General features: G+C 39.5%; 1 protein-coding gene across 1 annotated transcript in view; it reads left to right on the top strand.

The window, feature by feature from the left end:
* Positions 1-4,505: 4,505 nt before the first annotated feature.
* tmtc1 (transmembrane O-mannosyltransferase targeting cadherins 1) overlaps positions 4,506-20,502 on the top strand; it is a 157,493-nt gene continuing 141,496 nt past the window's right edge. Inside the window, exon 1 of the mRNA XM_062443654.1 lies at positions 4,506-4,844. Coding sequence (XP_062299638.1) covers positions 4,549-4,844 — 296 coding nt within the window. The 5' untranslated portion in view covers positions 4,506-4,548. The remainder of the gene's footprint in view (positions 4,845-20,502) is intronic.

Raw genomic sequence — 20,502 nt, 5'->3', positions numbered from 1 at the left:
GGATTTGTGACATCACAACTAGTTTAGAGCCGATCCTGGTCAAGTATTCCAACTGACACAAGTGTGATGTGGAAACTTGAAGCCTCTGGTGCACAAACACTGAGAATGAAGTGTACAGTGAAGTAGGAGACATCTTTAATTTTGCAGTTAGTTTCTAGCATTGTGATGCGAGGAAGCAGCTTGAATTTTCTAGTTGCAGCTGGAGCAGTATTATCTTCATCATCATGTCATCCCCATCCTTAATCCTGCTGATGAAGATCTACTGGAATCACTGAAAAAACATTCTGGAGACTGGAAACAAGCTACTGGTAGAGCAAGAGCACCGACTAACTTTCACATTATAGATTTATTCCACTTTAAATATCAAAAAGACTCACCTGACAACCTCATTCAAATCTAAACCAGAAAAATCTACGTAACTGTCCTTTTATTGTCAGCTATTTTTTAGGTATTTGAAGAGGAGTAGAGAGATGGAGGTAAAGGTAATCCCGAGCTGTGCTTACATACACACACACACACACACACAGGATGTGGGCACAGACTGACCTCGCTCTCATCTTTCACAGAGAGAAGGTCAGTTGGTTTTTTGGAGCGGGAGCAGCTGCTGCAGTGTGCCCCAGCACCTCACACTCAAATGAGCTCTGTTTCAGAGCAGGAGGCCGAGCACTCAGTGACCAGCTGGCCACCACGCAACAGGAATCGCAATGAAACGCTCCGGCCAGATGTTCGGCTTGTTGTTGACTGACTCTCTGCTGTCTGCCCTCAGGCTCTGTCTCTCTCTCTCTCTCTCTCTCTCTCTCTCTCTCTCTCTCTCTCTCTCTCTCTCTCAAGCTTCTCTTTCTTCTCTTTTTGCTCTGTGACCTTAAAACGATCGCAATTCCTGAGGAAACACATGCAATAGCAGCCAAGAGAGTAAAAGAGGGTTTTCTGAACCAAAGGAGTTTTTTTTTTTTTAGAACACCTGTACATGTGTAATCCAATAGCTCTGCTTTTATGTGTCAAAGACATTGGTTGTAATTTCTGCATCACATTTAAGGATGTAACTATCAATGAATCTGTTGTTTTTTTTCTTAACAATTAATAATTTGTTTAGCCTATTAAATCATAGGAAATAGTGGAAAGTGCCAATCAAAGACTACCTAAAGACCAAAGGACACATTACTTGTTGTATTTAATTTATTTTTAAATGTTTTATTTTTTAGGTGTTATACCTTTTAGATATATCTTAGATACTGTGGTGCACTTTTGCTGGTACTTTTATTATTATTTTTTTTTGTAGTATTTTTCTAATTTTTTGAAGTTTTTAGTATTTTATTATTATTTATTACATATATATTTGTTTTATTAGTACAACTTTTGGGTGTTTTAAGTAATACGTTTTATTTTTTTATTTTTTTCCCTTTGGATAGTTAAAGATGTGTTTCTATGGGATGTTCCATCTATCCATCTATCTCTAAAAGCAGCAAATCCTCAAATTTAATAAGCTGGAAGACAATATTTTTGCTTAATTATGACTTTACTGCTTGATCAATTATAATGTAGACATATTTTGTTGGATCTACATTTTCCATGGTTTGACATCAATAGATTTTTCTGGTTATTTTATGATGTTTGTGCAATAATCAGTTATTATTTTAATTCCCTTATTGTTACACTGCTGGTTGGAATCTGCCTATAACACACCTGCCAAGGTTTTAAAGATGTCAGTTCCGCTGAAGCTGCTTAAACCACTAACTCCTCAGAAGAAATACGGAGAACATAACCTCGCTGCACTTAACTGTGTGATGTTATGTTCATCAGCAGTCTATTCATGTATGCAGAAGAAACTAGCACCACTTATCTAAGGGAGGTTGATCTGAGGGCTTCTTCAGCTCTGACTGACTGGTGAGGACTCCCAGGTATTAACCTCTGTGGGGTCATTATCAAGGTCATTGCTACCTCTCGGTTCATTAGTGTCATTAAGAGTAGTTGAGTCATCTGAGGCCAAAGTGTAAATGACAGTCAGTCACATGAGGCCAAATGTGAATGGTTGTTAAGTCTCCTGATGAAAGGACGTCATTGTAGGTGGAGGATAAGCCACCTACAATGACGTCCTTTCATCCCCTTTTTCCTGGGAGGGGATGAAAGGAAGACCCTTGGATGAAGCGTCTTCAGGGATCTACAACCGAGTCCAGTTGCCCTTCGATTCAACCCTGCTTGGATAACCATGACCTGGATGACTGAGTCTTCACAGACAGTAGGAAATGACACAAATAATAAGGTTTTTATTGTAAAGTAAATAAAGAGTAAACAGGAACAGGTATGGTGGTTTATAACAATGCAGCAGCAGTTGAATATAACACATACACTAAATCACTCATATTAATCAATACATATTCTCCTACACACACACACACACACACACACACACACACACACACACACACACACACACACACACACACACACACACACACACACACACACACACACACACACACACACACACACACACACACACACACACACAACATGTATTAACATATGTTAATGTACCTGTCCTGCAGGGCATCTTACATGTGCCTTCTTGCTCTCCTCTCACTATGAGCGCCTCCTCCATCCTCCTCTTGTTTCTCCTTTAGTTTATTATCGGTCGGTGTGCAGAGGAAAAGGTCATGTCTGTGTCATAGCAATCATGCGCTCCTGCACTTTGTGCCGGGCTGCATTGATTTTCTGCTGCTGATGTGACTGTCGGCCAGTGGAGGCAGCGTCCTCCTGCGCATGCGTTCGCAGGCGGGTTTTCGCTGCCGATGTTGCTTTCAAGTACATCCAAATAAGCTCGTACATCCAAATGTCACTTCTCAAACGTGCTAAAATGCATTCGTAATAGTAATTCTCACAGTATTAGCCTATAGCCCGCTACATCCCTTCATCCCCTCTTTCTTTCTTTCTTTCTTTCTTTCTTTCTTTCTTTCTTTCTTTCTTTCTTTCTTTCCCAAAGACTCCAGTGTTTTTTATGCCAGTCACCTTCATATTCTTATAACTTTCTATTACTCCCAGGTTTATTTTCCTTCTTTAGAAAAATCATTTTGCAGATGTTTCTTTTTTTTTTTTTTATAAACGCCATTACAAAAGAAATGCTTGTGTTGACGCCATTGACTGTATATAACTGAACAATGCATCTCTACTTCCTATTGCTATGAAAAAGTGAAGCCAAAATATTTCCTTTCTGGGAGCATCCATCTTATTTGTGAGATATCATTTGGAGCCAGAGTTAGGGGCCCATGGGACACGCCCCCTCATTCGTCCTGCTGCCACAGCTGTCAATAATCATGTCAATCGATCTTGTCACATTCCCTTTTATAACGTTAAATAACTACTTAAAAACTTACGTATCAGAAAAATTAGCAGTTGGACAAACATCAGCCTAACAAGAAGTACCTAAAATGACCAAATCCGTCTTTCAGAAACATTTATTTAATGCGTACTTTGATTTTTTTAGTTTGACTCATATCCCGTCTGTTAACATGGAGGGGACAGGACTTAGGACCTAACTGCAGCCAGCTATCAGGAAGCATTCAGGATGTTCTGGCTTCACTTTTGGGGAGCTGTCATGACGTCTATACACACAGTGAGTGGTTGGCACTTGTAGGAAGAAATAACTTAGCTCCATCTGTGTTGTCTTAGAAAGTTTAGTAAACTCAGTATCTTCCTTTAAATCTCTGCTTAAGACTCATTTTTATCGTGTGGCTTCCTCTTAACGGCTGGTATTTGTGTAACTATATTAACTGTTTTTGTAGGCATGGGATGTTATTTACTTGTTTTAATTGTTTTTATTATATATATTATATTATATTATATTTGTCTTTTTTATGAACTGCACTTTGTAACTTTGTTGTTTTATTGTGTAGCACTTTGTTTTCGAAAAGTGCTACACAAATACATTTATTATTATTATTATTATTATTATTATTATTATTATTATTATTATTATTATTATTATTATTATGTATTTAAAGGGCTTTTTTGTTAACCATTGTGAAGTTGCATCCATGGTCCACCTAGGTTTTTCAGAAGCATTTTGTCTAATTTTACAGAGAGAGCTACTTTCTGGAAAGAAAAAAAAAATCTTAGCTGAAGGTCCACTTACTTAAGATTTAAAAAAAAAAAAATGTTTTACACTTTTTTTTCTTTTTATGCTCCTTTGGTTTTTATTTTACAGAAGACATAAACACATATATATGGCAACTAGACAATATCCTTTGCTAATCTAACTGCTGTTAATATAATAACCTCCAGCTTGCATTGCAAAACGTTTTAAGAAATGTGAAATGGACAATTGACAAATGTAAATTATAGGAAAAGTTGTCCAATAGACACTGGTCCTCGCTCGTGCGCCGAGGTCCGACTTTCACCTACCGCACCTGAAGGCATCACCAAACATCCACACCGTCCCAGCAATTCACCGCACACACACAGCCGCTACCTGCCAGGCGGGATGGACGTATCCTCCGGTGCTCTCTGCTTCATCCTCAGCCCAGCGGAGCAGCTGGAGAAGCCAGGACCGACATGACAGCGCCGGCACGGGAGAAAAAAGCCCGCCAGCAGCCGCTGGTGAGCGTCCGGCCAGAGGCTGTGTGGGCTGCGGGTCGCTACGCTGTGTTGGCCGCCCTGTGCGCCCTCTGCTACAGCAACTCTCTCCGCGGGGAGTTGGTGCACGACGATGTGTGGGCTATCATCAACAACCCGGACGTCCGACCGAGCTCCAGCCTCCGAAACATCTTCAGCAACGACTTCTGGGGCAAGAGGATGGCGGACAACACGAGCCACAAGTCCTATAGACCGCTGTGCATCCTCACCTTCAAGTAAGTTCTCCCCGCTTTCACAAGTCCGCCTTTTTCACCGAAAACAAACACTTTGTGCTAGTTTACCCGCCTTGTTATCGCCATTAAACCGGTGTTAGTAAGCAGAGGCTAACTCTTTATCCAATGAAAGCGATATTTACATGTTATTAAAGCTGACGTCATGTAGCTGTCCGCTTATGGAAAGAAGCTGTTACAGCCTCACATGCAACTTTAGAATAATACAACAAACTGCGTATGACTCAATATAACTCTCTATTGTATTATTATAATGGCTTCACATGAGTGAGAAAATACTACCAAGTGTACAGCGGTCGCTATTCATGGGAGGATTCTAGGAATATTACAGCAGCCTACAGGTTTCCACTCTGTGCCTTCCTCATGTCTCAGCTCCTATAATAAATATTTATACAGAGTCTGAGCAGGGACACAACACAGCTGATACTAATTCAGGTGCAAGGATTAAAGACAAGAAGGCAGAAGTAGGCATATTTTGGGTTTATGCTGAATTTGTTTTGCAGCTTTTTTTAAGGACTCTGAGTGTGATGTGCAGCAGGGTCAATGGAAGTTGATGGATGGGAGGAACACAGCATGCAGGGCTCCATGCAGGAGGGCGGGTCTGCCTCTGCCTCTCTGCCTGCTGCTCAGTTTGGCCCTGGTGTGGCCTGCATCCAGAACAGGGTGGGATTGTGTTAGAAATGATATTGTGTTGCACAGCGAGGGGGAAAAAAGAGGGCAGCCCACACACTGTCTGTAAGTGAGAGGAAATGTCTTAACAGAGGCTTGCTGGTGCAGAAAAAAAAAGTCTGTTTTCTTTTAACTTTATAATTCCACTGATGATGCATTTTGTGGGTTGCGATGCTGTTTGCGAAGAGCTTTGATGGGTTTAAATTGCACAATATAAAAGTCAGTTTGTTTCCCTTAATGATGAAAATGGTGGAAAAGAATTAGAGAAGAGATGAATTTGATGATCGTGAATCAGACTGAATCAGCAGCTGAGAATGAGAAACAAACCTTAAATACTTTATAGTTTCTACTGAAATGTGTCCAAGTGTTGTAAAAGTGGAGTTTTAAAGGATGATATTGAATGTTTGCTCAGATTTGTGATGTTTTACACACTGTATGATCAAACTGTATACAAATGATGCCAGTTTTAGACTTTAACTTTATTGACTCAGAGTTTTTGTTCTTAGACAACATTTCTATTTCAAAACACTAGTTCACCATTTCAAATAATACCTTCTGCCAAAGGTTTCAGTCTGCGTGTTTGATCGTCTAACAGCGTCCAAAACTGCTCCAGAACAATATGATGCAGACCAAATAGACTAACTAAAACACAGCTTCTACCCCAAATCTACTTAAAGCAGGGATTGTCCAGGTGTGTGGAGGTGAGAAGATGAGCAGACTTTGAATGTCCTTCTCTTTCTACTACTACTACTTTTTGCCATTTTTGGTGTGAACAAACACAAACACCATGAATGCCTTTGAGAAGAAACTGTGAAAGTGTGTGCTGTTATCTCTATTTGTACAGTTTGTTGTAGTCATTATTTGAAGCATACTAAGACTTTTACTGTTAATAAGAGCGTTCAAATATGAGTAACACCAAAACTCCTTAACATGATATATTGATCTTTTTACACTTCTGACTAGGGTTGCAAAGAGGCAGAACATTTCTGATGAATTATGGGTAAATTTGTGGAAACTTTGCATTAGTAGTGAAGCTGGGGAATTTTGGAAATATTCCAAGTTGGAAACTTTCCATGGGAATTGTGGGAATATATGGGAATTCATTGGAATTAACGAGAATTAAGTGGAAATTTTGGGTAATATACAAACTGTATCAACTGTATGCAAACATAAATACAAACATGCCGTAAGCAGACATGCATGCAAACTAATACAGTAAAAAAACAACATTTTGCCCCCCCCCCCCAAAAAAAAGTCCCATCCAAAATGTAAAATGAAAGGAACCCCCTTCCTTCCCAAAAAAGTCCCATGTAATGGAGGAATGCACAGTGCCCTGGTGTGGCCCTGCAGTAAGTCATGTGCTATGTGCATGTGATTGAGGAATAGGGTAGATATTCAACTGTATTTGCCTTAAATCTGGTTGTTTTAACCACGTTTATGTTACAAGTTGTTTTTTTCTAACTACATTTAAGTTCCCTGTCATAGACTAACATGCAATTTCCAGTTTATTTCCATTAATTCCCATACATTCCCATTAATTTCCATGGAAGTTTCCAACTTTGAAAATTCCCAGAATATTGCAACCCTACTTCTGACACATTATAAGTCATCACATGCACATCATAGCTGCATAGAAAAAGTGTAATGGAATGTGATTGGCTGGTCTGATATCAGCACTTTTTGCCGCGCTGAGTCGTGGCACACGGTTCTGAGCATATGATCAAAAAACTATAACCCATTTAAAACAGAATATCATTACACTATAAAAAAAATACACAAAATATATCATAATACAATACATTACATACAATTACATTATCTATTCCAATTTTTTCTGCTTTGATTTTCGCTACCATTCCCAGTGCGCTTGACTCGCCTCTAAGCAGGTTTTGGTGACGTTTCGCTGGCAGCACTGACCATGACCAACTCATTACGCCTGCTGTCAGACAAGCTGTGTGTGATGAGACTCTACTCATGTCTGAGAGAAAGCTGTTATAAAAGTCTCTCTGTGTGTGTCCAGCTCTCTTTTTTGTATTTTCTGACTGAATCTCTGTGGTTTGAAGTTTAGTCTCTGTCTCGCACTTTCACGTATCTGCTTTATTTTGCTTTATTTCCTGGTCGCATTCAGTCTAATAGGAGTTGTGGTAGTTACCGCCGATGCCCCTTCACATTAAAAGCTTTTAAATAACAAAATAACAGAGGACTTATTGTGAAGTCAAGAGCAAACAGCGCTTAAAGGTTGTCGACTCAAGAGAAACACATCACCGGTTAATTACACACCTTTAAGCGGCAAGCTCTGCTGTAATAGAGATGGAAACCCCTGCTGTGCTGTGCCGAGTCAGGCTGGGTCAGCACATGTGTATGGAAAAAGGCCACACCACGCTGTGTGCCTGACATAACTAAAAAGCAAAAGGACTGCGAGTGTGAGAGCGGGAAGCGTGGCGTGTGTTTGCTTTCATTGTTTGATGATACTCAGTGTAATTACCCAGCAGTGTTACAAGCTCTCCAGCAGCCGCTCCACAGTCCTCCCTCTGGTAATACACTTGTTGAAGACCATATCGGCGGCTTAATGCTTCTCCAGAGAGCGGGGCGGCGTGGCTCGCGGCTCTGCAGGAGCATCTGCTATCGGAAACACACACACGTACACACACAGACACACAGCGTTGCAGACAGCCGAGCCACAGTGACGGTCAGAGACAACAGAAAGTAAGGTGATCATTCAGGAGTGACATGTGTTGCCTCTTTGCTCACTCGGGGAGGGGGGGGGTTGTTAACCGCTTCCAGGGATGCTCTCCTCACACAGTCTTCATCAGCTTGTCAGGGTGGAGGATACACACCCTCCTGATGTACCTGGGTGGAGAATGACACTGTTTTTGGTGTCACAGCCTTTAGAACAATCCTCACCTCTCAGATGCTGACACGACTCAAAACTAACAGCGTCATGTCGTCATGGGGACGGTAGAAAATATATTTGGGATGAACAGAGATGCTAACAGAATAAAAGAGATTTACATATAATGGGTTTTTTTTATAGTTGCCTTTCAAAGCAGTCAAGGACACCTTACAAAACAAAGAACAATGCATCAAATATCATACAATCAGCAAACCAGACAAATAGAATATTAAGTTAGTACAGTAGATAAAAAAGAAGAGTGAAAGTGTTTGATAAATTTTCATCTGCAAGGTCTTAAGATGACTGAATACATTTGAAGTGGGTCAGATTAAATCTCTAGGAGGAGTTTGTTAAAGGATGAGGCGTGAAAGTGGCGAGAATAGCGCCGAAATTTAACATTTGAATCAAAATAGCTGATTTCCTGTTGGAGTTAGGGTATGGGTCCAAGAGACTTTTTTGTGCGCCTTTCCATGATACATCTGCATACTGAATTTTGTTTGTGTATATTAATCTGGAGCGAGGGGCTCAATTGTTTTAATTGTAGGGGACGCTGTAGAGCCATTTGCCATGCCCAGGTATGGAGCTTAAGCCTTATATACTGTTCATATTCTGACTCATAATTAGTCTCTATTAATCCTTTTGTTGGATTCATATTATGGAAAGAAATACATTCACAATCACTATTTTATTGTCCAGGACAACTTTTTATAGAATATGATGAATACAGGTCAAATTTTCTACATTTGCTTATATAAAAATGTGTATGTACACAAAAATAACATGCAGCTGCTTTTAACTTACATTTTTGTGTACTGTGGATCACATTAGGAAAAGTCTGGCTAAAAGAAATGTGTATAGGGTGTTTTTAAAGTTCTTAAATGTAAAAAAATGAGTCAGTATGTAAAAGTTAATGAAGAAAATATCAATATCATCTATCAGCAGCAGAGAAAGGGCCTGGAGCAAGCAGCGTACACAGTAGGCATCATATATACATGCTCTCTTCATTCTGTGCAGGATTAAAGATTAAAGGTTAATTCAGGTCATAGTGAATGTCAGCTCTAATTTCTCTGCTCTCTCTCTCTCTCTCTCTCTCTCTCTCTCTCTCTCTCTCTCTCTCTCTCTCTCTCTCTCTCTCTCTCTCTCTCTCTCTCTCTATGTAGAAATCGCGTTCGTTCAACTGCAAATGCTATCTGCACTTCTTATAATTTAGTATTATTAGATACCATTTACTGAATAGAGCTGAATGAAAGTAGTTCCTGTCTAATTTGATAAGGACGTATGGTTCCATTCATGCAGGATGTGACGAGTGTGTATTGTTTTACTGTTGGGAACGTGCCTGCAACTTTTTTTTATTATTTTGAAAGGCAGATTTTTGGCAGCGAATCATCCGACTGTCATTTTGTGTGCTGCAGCTGTTTCAGCATCATGTATGATTATCTGAACAACGGAGATGAATCAGATCGCTGGCTTCGTTTCACAGATTGGAGTCACATCAGTGGACCTGCAGCTGAGAGAGGCTCAGTGCACGACTCAACTGTTAGAGGTTCTCATGTGCTTCAAAACAGATGCAGACAGCTGGATAGTTCTGTTTTATTCTATGTTGGGTGTCTTTATGTGGCGACGTGTCCACACGTGTGCAGTCTCTACAGACTTTTGATCTATAAATGTGGGTAGGGCCTGACCCATACTGGACTTTTGGGTGTTAGGAGTTAAAAAATGTCTATCGATATATCACCTGATGATTTTATATATATATATATATAAAGAATATATACGTAAACAAACATTTGTTTTCAATGATCTTGTGACAAAGATATGTAATGAAGGCCATGATATTTTACCATTTGACAATAAACTTGACAAAAAATGACATCAATGCACTGAAACTGTAAACTACACTGAGAATTGAATCATTATAAATAACTAGAACTAACTAAGCTAACTATAACTAACTTAATAACAAAAAAACACATATAACCAAAAAACATGTAGGTCCATATTCAACTTCAATTAAGAAAAAGGATAATATGTACATTAACTGCTGCCTATATAACTTAAAACTAAATTAAAAAGAGCACATATTGGACAACATATTCGTGGATATTGATATATTAGGTTATGTGAGGGAAGAACCTTCACTCTATAACACCACTGTTCACTTGTAAATGGACTCATCATTTTTAGTCACATTCTCCAGTTAAGCGGTCATTCACATCCAGGCCCACACGGATTCTGCGCCTACAGAATTCCGATGACACCTCTGCATATTTTCCACCGATAAAACCCAGTGAAGTGAAAAATGACTTTTTCCCACTTTTAATCCTGTGTCTCTGTGTTAATTGCGTATTCATCTTTTATTATATTCCAAATGTGTGTCATAAAATCAGTATCAGAGAAAGTTTCAGTATGATCCAATCAAATGTGAGCTAACAGAGCAAGGAACAGGAAAGAGACGGGAGATGTGTTTTTTATATCAGTGGGCAAAAACTTTGTTTTACATTTCCAGAACAATGTGGCTGAGCTCTTATTCACTGAAAACAATCTCTGTTATCTTAAATCAGGCATGTCCAAACTAGTCCACAAAGGGCTGTGTGCCTGCAGGTTTTTGTCCAATCAAGAGCACACAATTTGACCTGTCTTAAGACTGAGATCAGTTGATTAAATGAGTCCAGCTTGGTGTGCTGCTGCTTGGTTGGAATGAAAACCTGCAGCTACATCAACCTTTATGTAATAGTTTGGACACCTCTGTCTTCACATTACAAGCAAAAAAACCATTACGCAGTATTCCACAGATTTTCATTCTGGATTCCATTAAGATTTGTTCCTATCATATCAATAAATGAATCATATCAGTTTTATCCAGGGCCTTTACTGTTTGGATTAAGTTGCCTTTGAATTAAAGTTGAGGGCTACACTTGTTTGCAATGTGCCAGATTCATATTAAACCAACATTGCATATCTTCTTCTAAGTATTGGATCAGACTTTGTGTCAGCAGATATTAAAGGACTGTTCAGGGCCAGAGAAACTTGATAGGAACATCATCTGTTAATATACCAATACACAACAACAGTATGAGTTTACAGCTGGAGTAGAGTTCAGTTGTATGTATTAAACATACACACAAGGACACCAGGAGTGTTGTGACACCACCAGATCTCTTTTGCTGGATGTTCCACTGACACACACTCGGATCCAAACTCTGGCCGGTCAGCGTTCCAGCTCGTCTGGACTGACGCTCATTCAGGCTAGCAGCTTTATAACATCTCAAACACTGATGGACTTTGTTCTTTTTCTGAGGCTGGACAGCTGGCGGACTCGTACCCTACATGAAAAGAATCATTAGTTAGTCATCTGAGGGAGGAATCCTCTTTTTATGCATGTAGAGAAGCATATGGGTACACCCCTCTTTAACACCTGTGTCCTGGGGGTCTGCCACACACACACACACACACACACACACACACACACACACACACACACACACACACACACACACACACACACACACACACACACACACACACACACACACACACACCTGTAGTAAACCTATGGGGAATGTGTAGTCAGTCTAACATTGTCTCTTCTGTGCCTGTGACCACTACAGGGCTTTTAGGATGTGATCAAGGTGAAGGACACACACCAAGAGAGTAAATGCGCACACACTCACACACACACACGTAGTAGCCTCAAGGCCCCATTCGATGTGCACCACGAACTGAGCAGCGTTTGCAGAAGGGAAAACAAGAAGGAGATAGAGAGAGAAAGCAAAAGGGCCATGTGATTAAAATAGCAACACAAGGACAGATGACACAAGACGGGGAAGGAAGAAGTGGTGACGGATGCTCTAGTGGTGAATGCGTAGAGGAGGAGGAGGTGGTGGTGGTGGAGGAGATGGACACGGCAGATAATGGCAAGAGACAAGAGCAGGAGCCAAAGAGTGAAAAAATAAAGCGATGACAAAGAAGAAGGGTAAGAGAAGTGATGGATGATGCTGACTCGGACGTGATGTGAGCGCTTCATCTGCAAATGCTGTTTATCTAATGAGAAAGTTATTAGATGAAGTTGAATGATGTGGATGTGTTGTCATTTTGCCAAATTATCTACTATCCCTCTTCTTTTTTTTTAAAGCTTATCTAAAGCATTTTCAGTTTCCAGTCGTCTGCCCTTCTCGCCTGCAGTGTTTTATTCAGCCTATTTTACATCGCAGGGACTCGGTGAGGAAAATTACCGTAGCTGTTAACTGCTGATGCAATGTTCTCCGGAATAATTAACAACCTATTTTTAGGATCCTCTCAACCCTCCTTTGGGTCACGGCCCAGTCTCCAGCGCAGGAAAGTATATCAGAGTAAAAGGACAGAGAGTCATCACGCCGCCGCCGCCTCTGCTGCTAACCAGCAGAGAGACAGACAGCTCAGTTATCTCTACTTCACGCACCCCCCCTCCCTCGACACTCAGAGAGGACACGGTGTCTGTCTCAGTGGATGTGATTGCGCTGAGTCTAGCGTGCTCTGTTTCAAAATGTCGCTTGTGTCGGATCGTTTAAATTTTTGCTCCTGAGGCCTGAGAGCAGCTTTATTGGTTTGTCAAACTCCAGAGGATCATATCTCAACAACTATTGTCAATCATGGTCAAATCGCCTTGAACTTTTCTTTGGATATTTGGGGTCCTCAGAGGATGATGCCCAATAACTCTGGCACCTCTCTGACCTTTCCTCTAGTGCTGCTGTCTGTATTTCCACTTCCACACCTCCCATCCATTTTTCAAGGTAGACCAGATGTAAAATTTATTCCGTTGCTTCGGGAATTTTGGAACTGACAACTATGTGTTTACCAAGAAGTTCCCAGGCCTGATGGAATATGTCATGCATTAAGAATTTCAGTTTGTGCCCAGGTGTCTCCTTCCAACTGGACTTTCCCGGAAAACCAATTAAGGGATAAAGTTATCCAGGAGGCATTCTGGTGATGACCTCAACCAGCTTCTTCTGAATGAAAGGAGCAGCAGTTTGACTCTACGCTAGATTCCGGGTCTCGCTTATTTTTTCCATGCGACACATGGTTCTAAGTAAAAACAGACAGTGGATATGATGTCCCAATAGTCATGTTGACATCGTACCAGGAACACTTTCCATCAAACCTTTCAGTACAGTTTCAGTGTCTGTATTTTTCGAAATATGCCACTCTGTTGGGGAACTCCAGTACGGAGAGTCAGTGACACACAGAGCTTCTTTCTTCAATCCCTCTTTGCTTTCTGTGATATCAGTTCAAACTGGGACTCCTGCCTGTTGTTTTACCTGCTTCTAGACGGAGATTTGCTGTTGTCATTTTCCTTATTTGTTGTCAGTCTTCCTCCTGACAGTCAGTTTGGAGGTTTTGTTTGTTGGAGTGTGCATTTGGGGAACTTGGTTTTGTCTGGAGGGATTTTCTTTACTTGGAGTGGTGACAGCAGGGGTTTAACTGGAATAATAATCAATATAATCAATAAAATCCCCGTCCTGTATGAGGAGTGTATGTGGCTGACACAGTAGTAGCCCCAACCATGCATGTTAGAAAGAAAGCCACTTTCACCCCACATACTATTATTTATTTTTCCACAACGGGCCACATACTGCTTAACCTCATTCTGTCTCAACTAAATATCATTTTAATTTATAATGGAATCATATGAAACATTCTATTATTGATGACCATTATCAAAGTCAAATGGTATGTGGAAAGACAGAGCTGGCACTAGTAGCGCCGCAGCAGCAACGTTATCTGTATGAACACCGCAGGCATGCGAACTGCAGCAGTTCAGCTAAACACAGGCACTGCTCAAGTAGAGATAGACTGTGTGTTACAGGCATAAACTCCATTTCCTCTGCTTGTATCTCCAATGTCATTCTTTTGGTCACTACCCAAAGCTCAAGACCACAGGTGAGGGTTGGAATGTAGATCGATCAGCCTCAGCTCAGTCCTGAACAAAGCCTGGGTAACCGCTGATGCAGCACCATCTTAAGCTGAAATTATACCTTCTACATCTGCAAGTACATGAGGGTCCAATAGGGTCAGTGTGATGTAAATTTCGACATCAGAGGGTGTACATGAAGCTCTATGAGGACATCTGCATACCAGTTTGTTGTGACTGCGTGCTCACAGTGCTGTCTTGCTTTAGATGCCGATCTACATCTGCCTAATGTGTCCTCCAAGCAGACTTCAGCAAGTAGTATAAACAGTGCTACTTTGTGTCCATGATGTCCGCAGCTGTCTGTGTATGTGTCCACTTGAGGATTGTATCTGTGGCTTTACTTTCGCTCCTGAACACTTGAACTCCTTTACTTAGGGCACCAAGTTACTCCTAACTCAGAGTAAATAAAGCACTGTTACCATGACCACAGGATGGAGGTGCATCCCAACTGCTCATGGGAGGTCATTTTCACACCTCAAGTGTTAATATTTAATAAGCTTTACTGTGCATATTCATACTCTCCAGAAGATGAACCTTCTCCACAGTTGATTCTTATTGAACATTGCTGTTGAATCAACCCCAGATCAAATCCCAGTTTTCATGAAAAAAAAGTTAGCTTGGTAGGATGATGTTTTCCTTTTGCCTGGAATTTTGTTACACTATTGTTTAGCATTATGATGTCATTTTGTTGTTTTTCTAACTGCAGAACCAGCGGTCAATGATCTCAAAACCAGACGTTCATGAAACCCTGAATAAAGTAAAGATACAGGCTTTGATTCTGAGGTCTGGACAGGCTTGGACATTGATGATTATCAGAAGATGAATCCTAATGATCTTGTTTGACTCACTGACACATGGCATACCATCATGCTTTCCAGAGGATTAACTCTTTATTTATTCAAATCTTAAACTTAAACCCTTTTGATTCATGACCCCATGACCTTTCTTGAAGTAAGTTACTAAAACAACTGGCATGTGGCTCATGTACATGAACAGTTTCGTCCTGGGAGGTTGACCGCTGTAGTCTCTGGTGGGTGTTAGCTGTTAGGACTTTCATTGTTTTTTTGGTAGACATGAAACTCGCAGGCTGAGCTGAGGTTTTGACCATTTACATGTCTATTTACATTCTGTAGTGATCCAGTGGTGCTTACAGAAGCATATTTACAATATGACAACACGGCACCATATGATACTCATTTCATTTGATTATTTGTAAGATCGTGGCAGTTGTAATAACAGGTTGATTCTGAATTTGTGACTTTGAGTAATCTTTGTTGTGAATTTGTATTTATTACAAGCTTTGGATTGCTGACATTGTGGTGTGTTTGCCTTTCATATTCTTTGGCTCATGTCATGCCTACTTTCCCTTCATTCCTTACGATCAGCAGAATTTTTGGCATCTCATCAAGGTTGAGCTGAACTTTTAAACAATGTTTCTTTATCTGCTCTTATCAAACATGGTTCTGTTTTGTGTTGTTGAGTTTTGACCGGACTGAATTGTATCCCCAAATACCAATGAAGTTATCTCAGACCTGGCCCCTAGGCAATTTGAACAACTTTTGGTTTTGATGTCATTACTCAAAAACCTGAATGAATATTTTATGAAGGTAACTCCCATCTGTGTTCTACTTGTTAACAGTCATCAAATGTTTTTACAAGCACTGTCAGATTCACAGTATTGATTGAAACACTAGAAGTAAAGTGCTACATCTGTCCTGATGTGCAAGGATGATTGTATCAGCATATGAGAGCAATTATAACACACATAATAGCATCATATAAATTCCCATACCACAATAAACACCCAAGAATAAAGATATAGATAAATTATTTAATATCCATTGAACAATAAATTCCAGGTGAACTAAAACTGTATAATTAATCATAATTATACACAAGGCTGCATTAGTACCCCCAGGGGCCCTTGGGCACTGTAGTTCATGTCAATGTTCAATTTTCTTAATTTTCTAGGGGGAGCCGTAGAGCCATTTTGCCACGCCATAGATTTTCACCAGGTCGGGTGCGTTTGCAAATTTCGTGCACATTTTTGCCCCCCAAAATTGTATTTGTTTTGGAACGAGAACGAGAAAAAGAATAATTCCTTCAGATGTTATAGAGCCTTCGCATCACTTGGTACTCGAGCCCTAATGAATAAGCAATAGAAACAGCATAATAAAAACCTGGTTTCCATTCGTCAATTAAGTTAATGAAGGGAAACCCTGTTTTTGTGATGAAGGGACAAATAGTCTTGATACGGATCCCTTAGTTTAAAAAAATTCACACGCTTGTAAGAACAACAACAACAAGTATTACGTACTTTTTTAAAAAGATGTATTTATTTCAAACATGTTAAAAATATATATATAACCGGCTAAACGTAACAAAATAGAAGTGACGGCAAACTGTATGTTCTTCAACACAGGTGAACACAACAGCACATCAGTGATCGTGCTTGTAGAACATGGATCTCTGAATGTGTGTGGGAGTGTTGACAAGCATTCAGATCTGTTAACTTGCTGTCAGCCTCTGTGTCATGTTAGAGGCATCAGCCTGATGACGTGGTTGACAACATGAAGCTTGAAGTCTGTCAAGTGTGTCAAATCTAAATGCTTTATTTGGTACAACACGTGAGAGCTTATTTTTCTACATAATCCATACAATAGCACATTACATTCTGTCATTAAATAATACGAGCACATGTGGCGATGCTGTAATTGAGATGGTCTCTCTGGAAATCTCTGACAGTTTCACCCTGAGCTTTTCTTTTTTTTTTTTTTTAGCTTTTGTCAGGTCATAATTTCCACTTCACGAATACTCTGTCATTGATCCATGATAAGATATCCTTCAGTGTAATCTGCTATGGATATTCATGTTCACCAGAGCTTTAAATGTCATGTTGTTGGTGACCTCTCTAACCTTTTTCCCCAAAGTGTCACCATTAAGTAATGTAACATCATAACCACTCTCACTATCATATTCCATTCATCAGTAAATCGTCACCTTCCTTGATACACTAGTAACACCTTAGTTTTTGTTTAGTTTTTGTATATATTTGTCTGAATTTTTTTACAGACAAATACACACAAACCCTTTTATTGGATTTTGTTGGCTCCTCCTGCACATTTCTCTTTTGTTAGTTATTGTTTTCTGTTTCTAATCTCAAAAAATTCTGCATGTATTTTTTTTTTCTTGTATTAAGTATTTTTTTTTTATTCTTGTATGTGCAATACATTTTAAAAACAAATTATTTTTGTTCCTCAAGCATTGAAAAAATTCCTCCTAGAGCTTTAATGCAGGAGAATCTTTTTCTATCTTGGCTTGGCAAACATTGTCTTGACAGCAGCACTATTGAGTGAAGGGGTCACCAAAAATGTGAAGCATAAGTGTCCTTGGTGTAACTTACACAGGGCACTGTGAACACTGTTGTTGTTTGCTTAGCTACAAGGAAGCACACGTCATCTGGTTAAACAGAGGCAGACCAAATGTTTTACATGAACACTGGAAGCCTCAACATCAGTCAGTTAGTTTAATTGTCAGGGACAGTGCATATTAATAAACATGACTGTAAATATGCCAGAATGTACCCAAAAGCCTAGTTTTCATACACTGTCCCTAGCCAGGTGTCAGCTGACAGCCTAAAAATCAAGAAAACCCATTTAAAACACTGTTTGTAAGACATGTCAGTTACAATAAATAAAAAACACAGATCGACATAAGAAGAGCAAACTACGGTTAAACAAAGCAACAAACGGCTACAAAGCAGTTTCACCAGAGCAGACACAAGCAATGACAGATGTGAGAACCAGTATGAGCAGCAGGACAACAGCAACACAACAGGGACATTCAGCAGCACAAACACAGACAGATTACCATTCTGAATCTACATTAAAAACTAATCCACAGGCCCACTTGATAAATGTTAACGTTTAACTGTGGAATAATAAATGATAGAGAGCAATTATCCTCTTCCAAAGTTTGAGACACAAAGTGTAAGAATCATTATTTAAAAGAAGAGAGGTCAAAAAACTGTGGCTCTGCTCTCCACTTAACAATCCCACCCCTCCAAAGAATCAATTAACTTTTACATTTATGCAAATATGAACTACAAATACATCAACTTGTAAATATTCCTTTCCATTTCTTTTAAATCTGCTGTTTTACATATGAACTTAAATTATCATCATCATCATACACATCATGTTCTTCCACACTGGCCAGGTTTAGTTCTTCCTGTGAGCAGTGGAGTTTTTTTTGGGTTGCACACTATTTGCATCACCAAGCAATCAAAGAGACTGAGACTGAGTTGTTGCATTAGTTAGTTAGTATTGTTGATGTAGTGTGCAGATGTGTGTAGTGTTTGTGGCTTGTAGGAGCATGATGCAACTGCACTAAAGTCCATCACTATTAAAGGTGTGTGTGTTTATCATTCTGAAACAGAAATCAGGAAATGTGTGGAAGCATGAATGAATGTGTAAAAATCTAAGAGACACGATGTTGCATTGAAAATAAATCCAACTGAATTTAGTTTTTATCAACCTTCCTGATCGCATTCAGACTGCAATATACTTTTCTGTTTGTATGTTTGATCAAATCCAAACATTAATTTGACTGTTTTCTAACATTAATAGTAAGTCAGCAAAGTTTGATACATATTGTGACATTTTATGATTTGTCGAAAAAGATTTATGAGCCTACAGATTGGAATCAGTTTGCAACTCATGAAGAAGAAAGTAACAGTTCAGCATCTGAAATCAGACATTTATTTTGTGTAAAATTAGATTAGATCAGGAGTGTCAAACATATGGCCCACAGGCCATAACCGGCCCGCCAAGGGGTCCAATCCGGCCCACTGGATAACGAAGTATGACATTTGTAGAAAAGTAATTCAGTTTTTTCAATAAAATTCACTGCTATTCTCACTTATTCTCACTCGCCATTCACAGTCAAGGCCTCAGATCTTCCTGTGGACATTCAACTTGACACAATTGATTTTCGATGTGATTCAGATTTGAAGGACACATTTTATCAGTATCTCTTACCAGAGTAACCCCGAATTGACAAACTTCAGACATCTCAGGCTGTTTTGTAAATAGATGGTTTAGTTTAGTTGTAATATATTACATATATATTATATATTACTTATAGGTCATTATGCAATGGTTTTACTGGTCTGGCCCACTTAAGATCAAATTGGACTGTATGTGGCCCCTGAACTAAAATGAGGATTAAATTAATCACTTAAGTTAAATTTAAACTATTAAATTCATTTCTAAAAATGTTATAAAACTCTTTTGATAATCCAATAATTTTTTTTGAATAATTAAAAAAAAAGTTCCTCAATATTCCAAATGTCCTGTGCAACATGTTTGGTACCTTTGGGAATTTTTGTATCTTTACTATAATGTAAAATAAATATCTTTTTTTTAACGTATTCTTTTATTGCATTCATTTTAGAGATTAGTTGATTAATCGATTAGTTGCCAACAATGAATCGTCTTTTCTTTTTTAAGAATATAATGTCCAAATTCTCTGATTCCAGCTTGTAAAAAATACTTCTAGTAAAATACACAATCTCACACATCATCCAGAGTGATATCCATGATAAGATATATTATATATAACTCCATCATTCAGGCCCAGGCTCATTCTCATTCATCTGTGAAAGTGGTGGTTACACAGGCCCATCATATAAAGGTCACAGATTAGATTCCTCCAGCAGCCAGTGTGTGTGATGCTTCCTGTCAAAATGTCCTTGAGCAGGGCGTTGAACCCGGACCTGCTTCCTCATTGTAAGTCTCTCTGGATAAGCACGTCAGCTAAATGCCTCAAATGAGAAATTCAAATTCCTCTGAAGTCCTCATGCGATTGGATGGGTTGAGACCCTGGACCGCCTCCTCGGGGGAAATCCATCTAATGGCCCTTCTCTTGTTCCATGCTCATCTCAGCATCAGCTCCGAGGGCAGATCAGCATCAGCTAAGGTCAGGCAGAGATAATGGTGAGGGGTTAATGCCTCTCTGCAAGCATAAGCAGGTTTTATCAGCTCTCCTCATTGAATAGTGAATAACAGAGCAGCAGTGGAGGCCACAGTCTCCGTCATCACATAATGGACTGGACCAGGCGCGCACATGAACCC

This window comes from Scomber scombrus, chromosome 22 (assembly GCF_963691925.1).
Source record: "Scomber scombrus chromosome 22, fScoSco1.1, whole genome shotgun sequence".
Classification (NCBI taxonomy): domain Eukaryota; kingdom Metazoa; phylum Chordata; class Actinopteri; order Scombriformes; family Scombridae; genus Scomber; species Scomber scombrus.
This window is presented reverse-complemented; position numbering and strand designations above follow the sequence as displayed.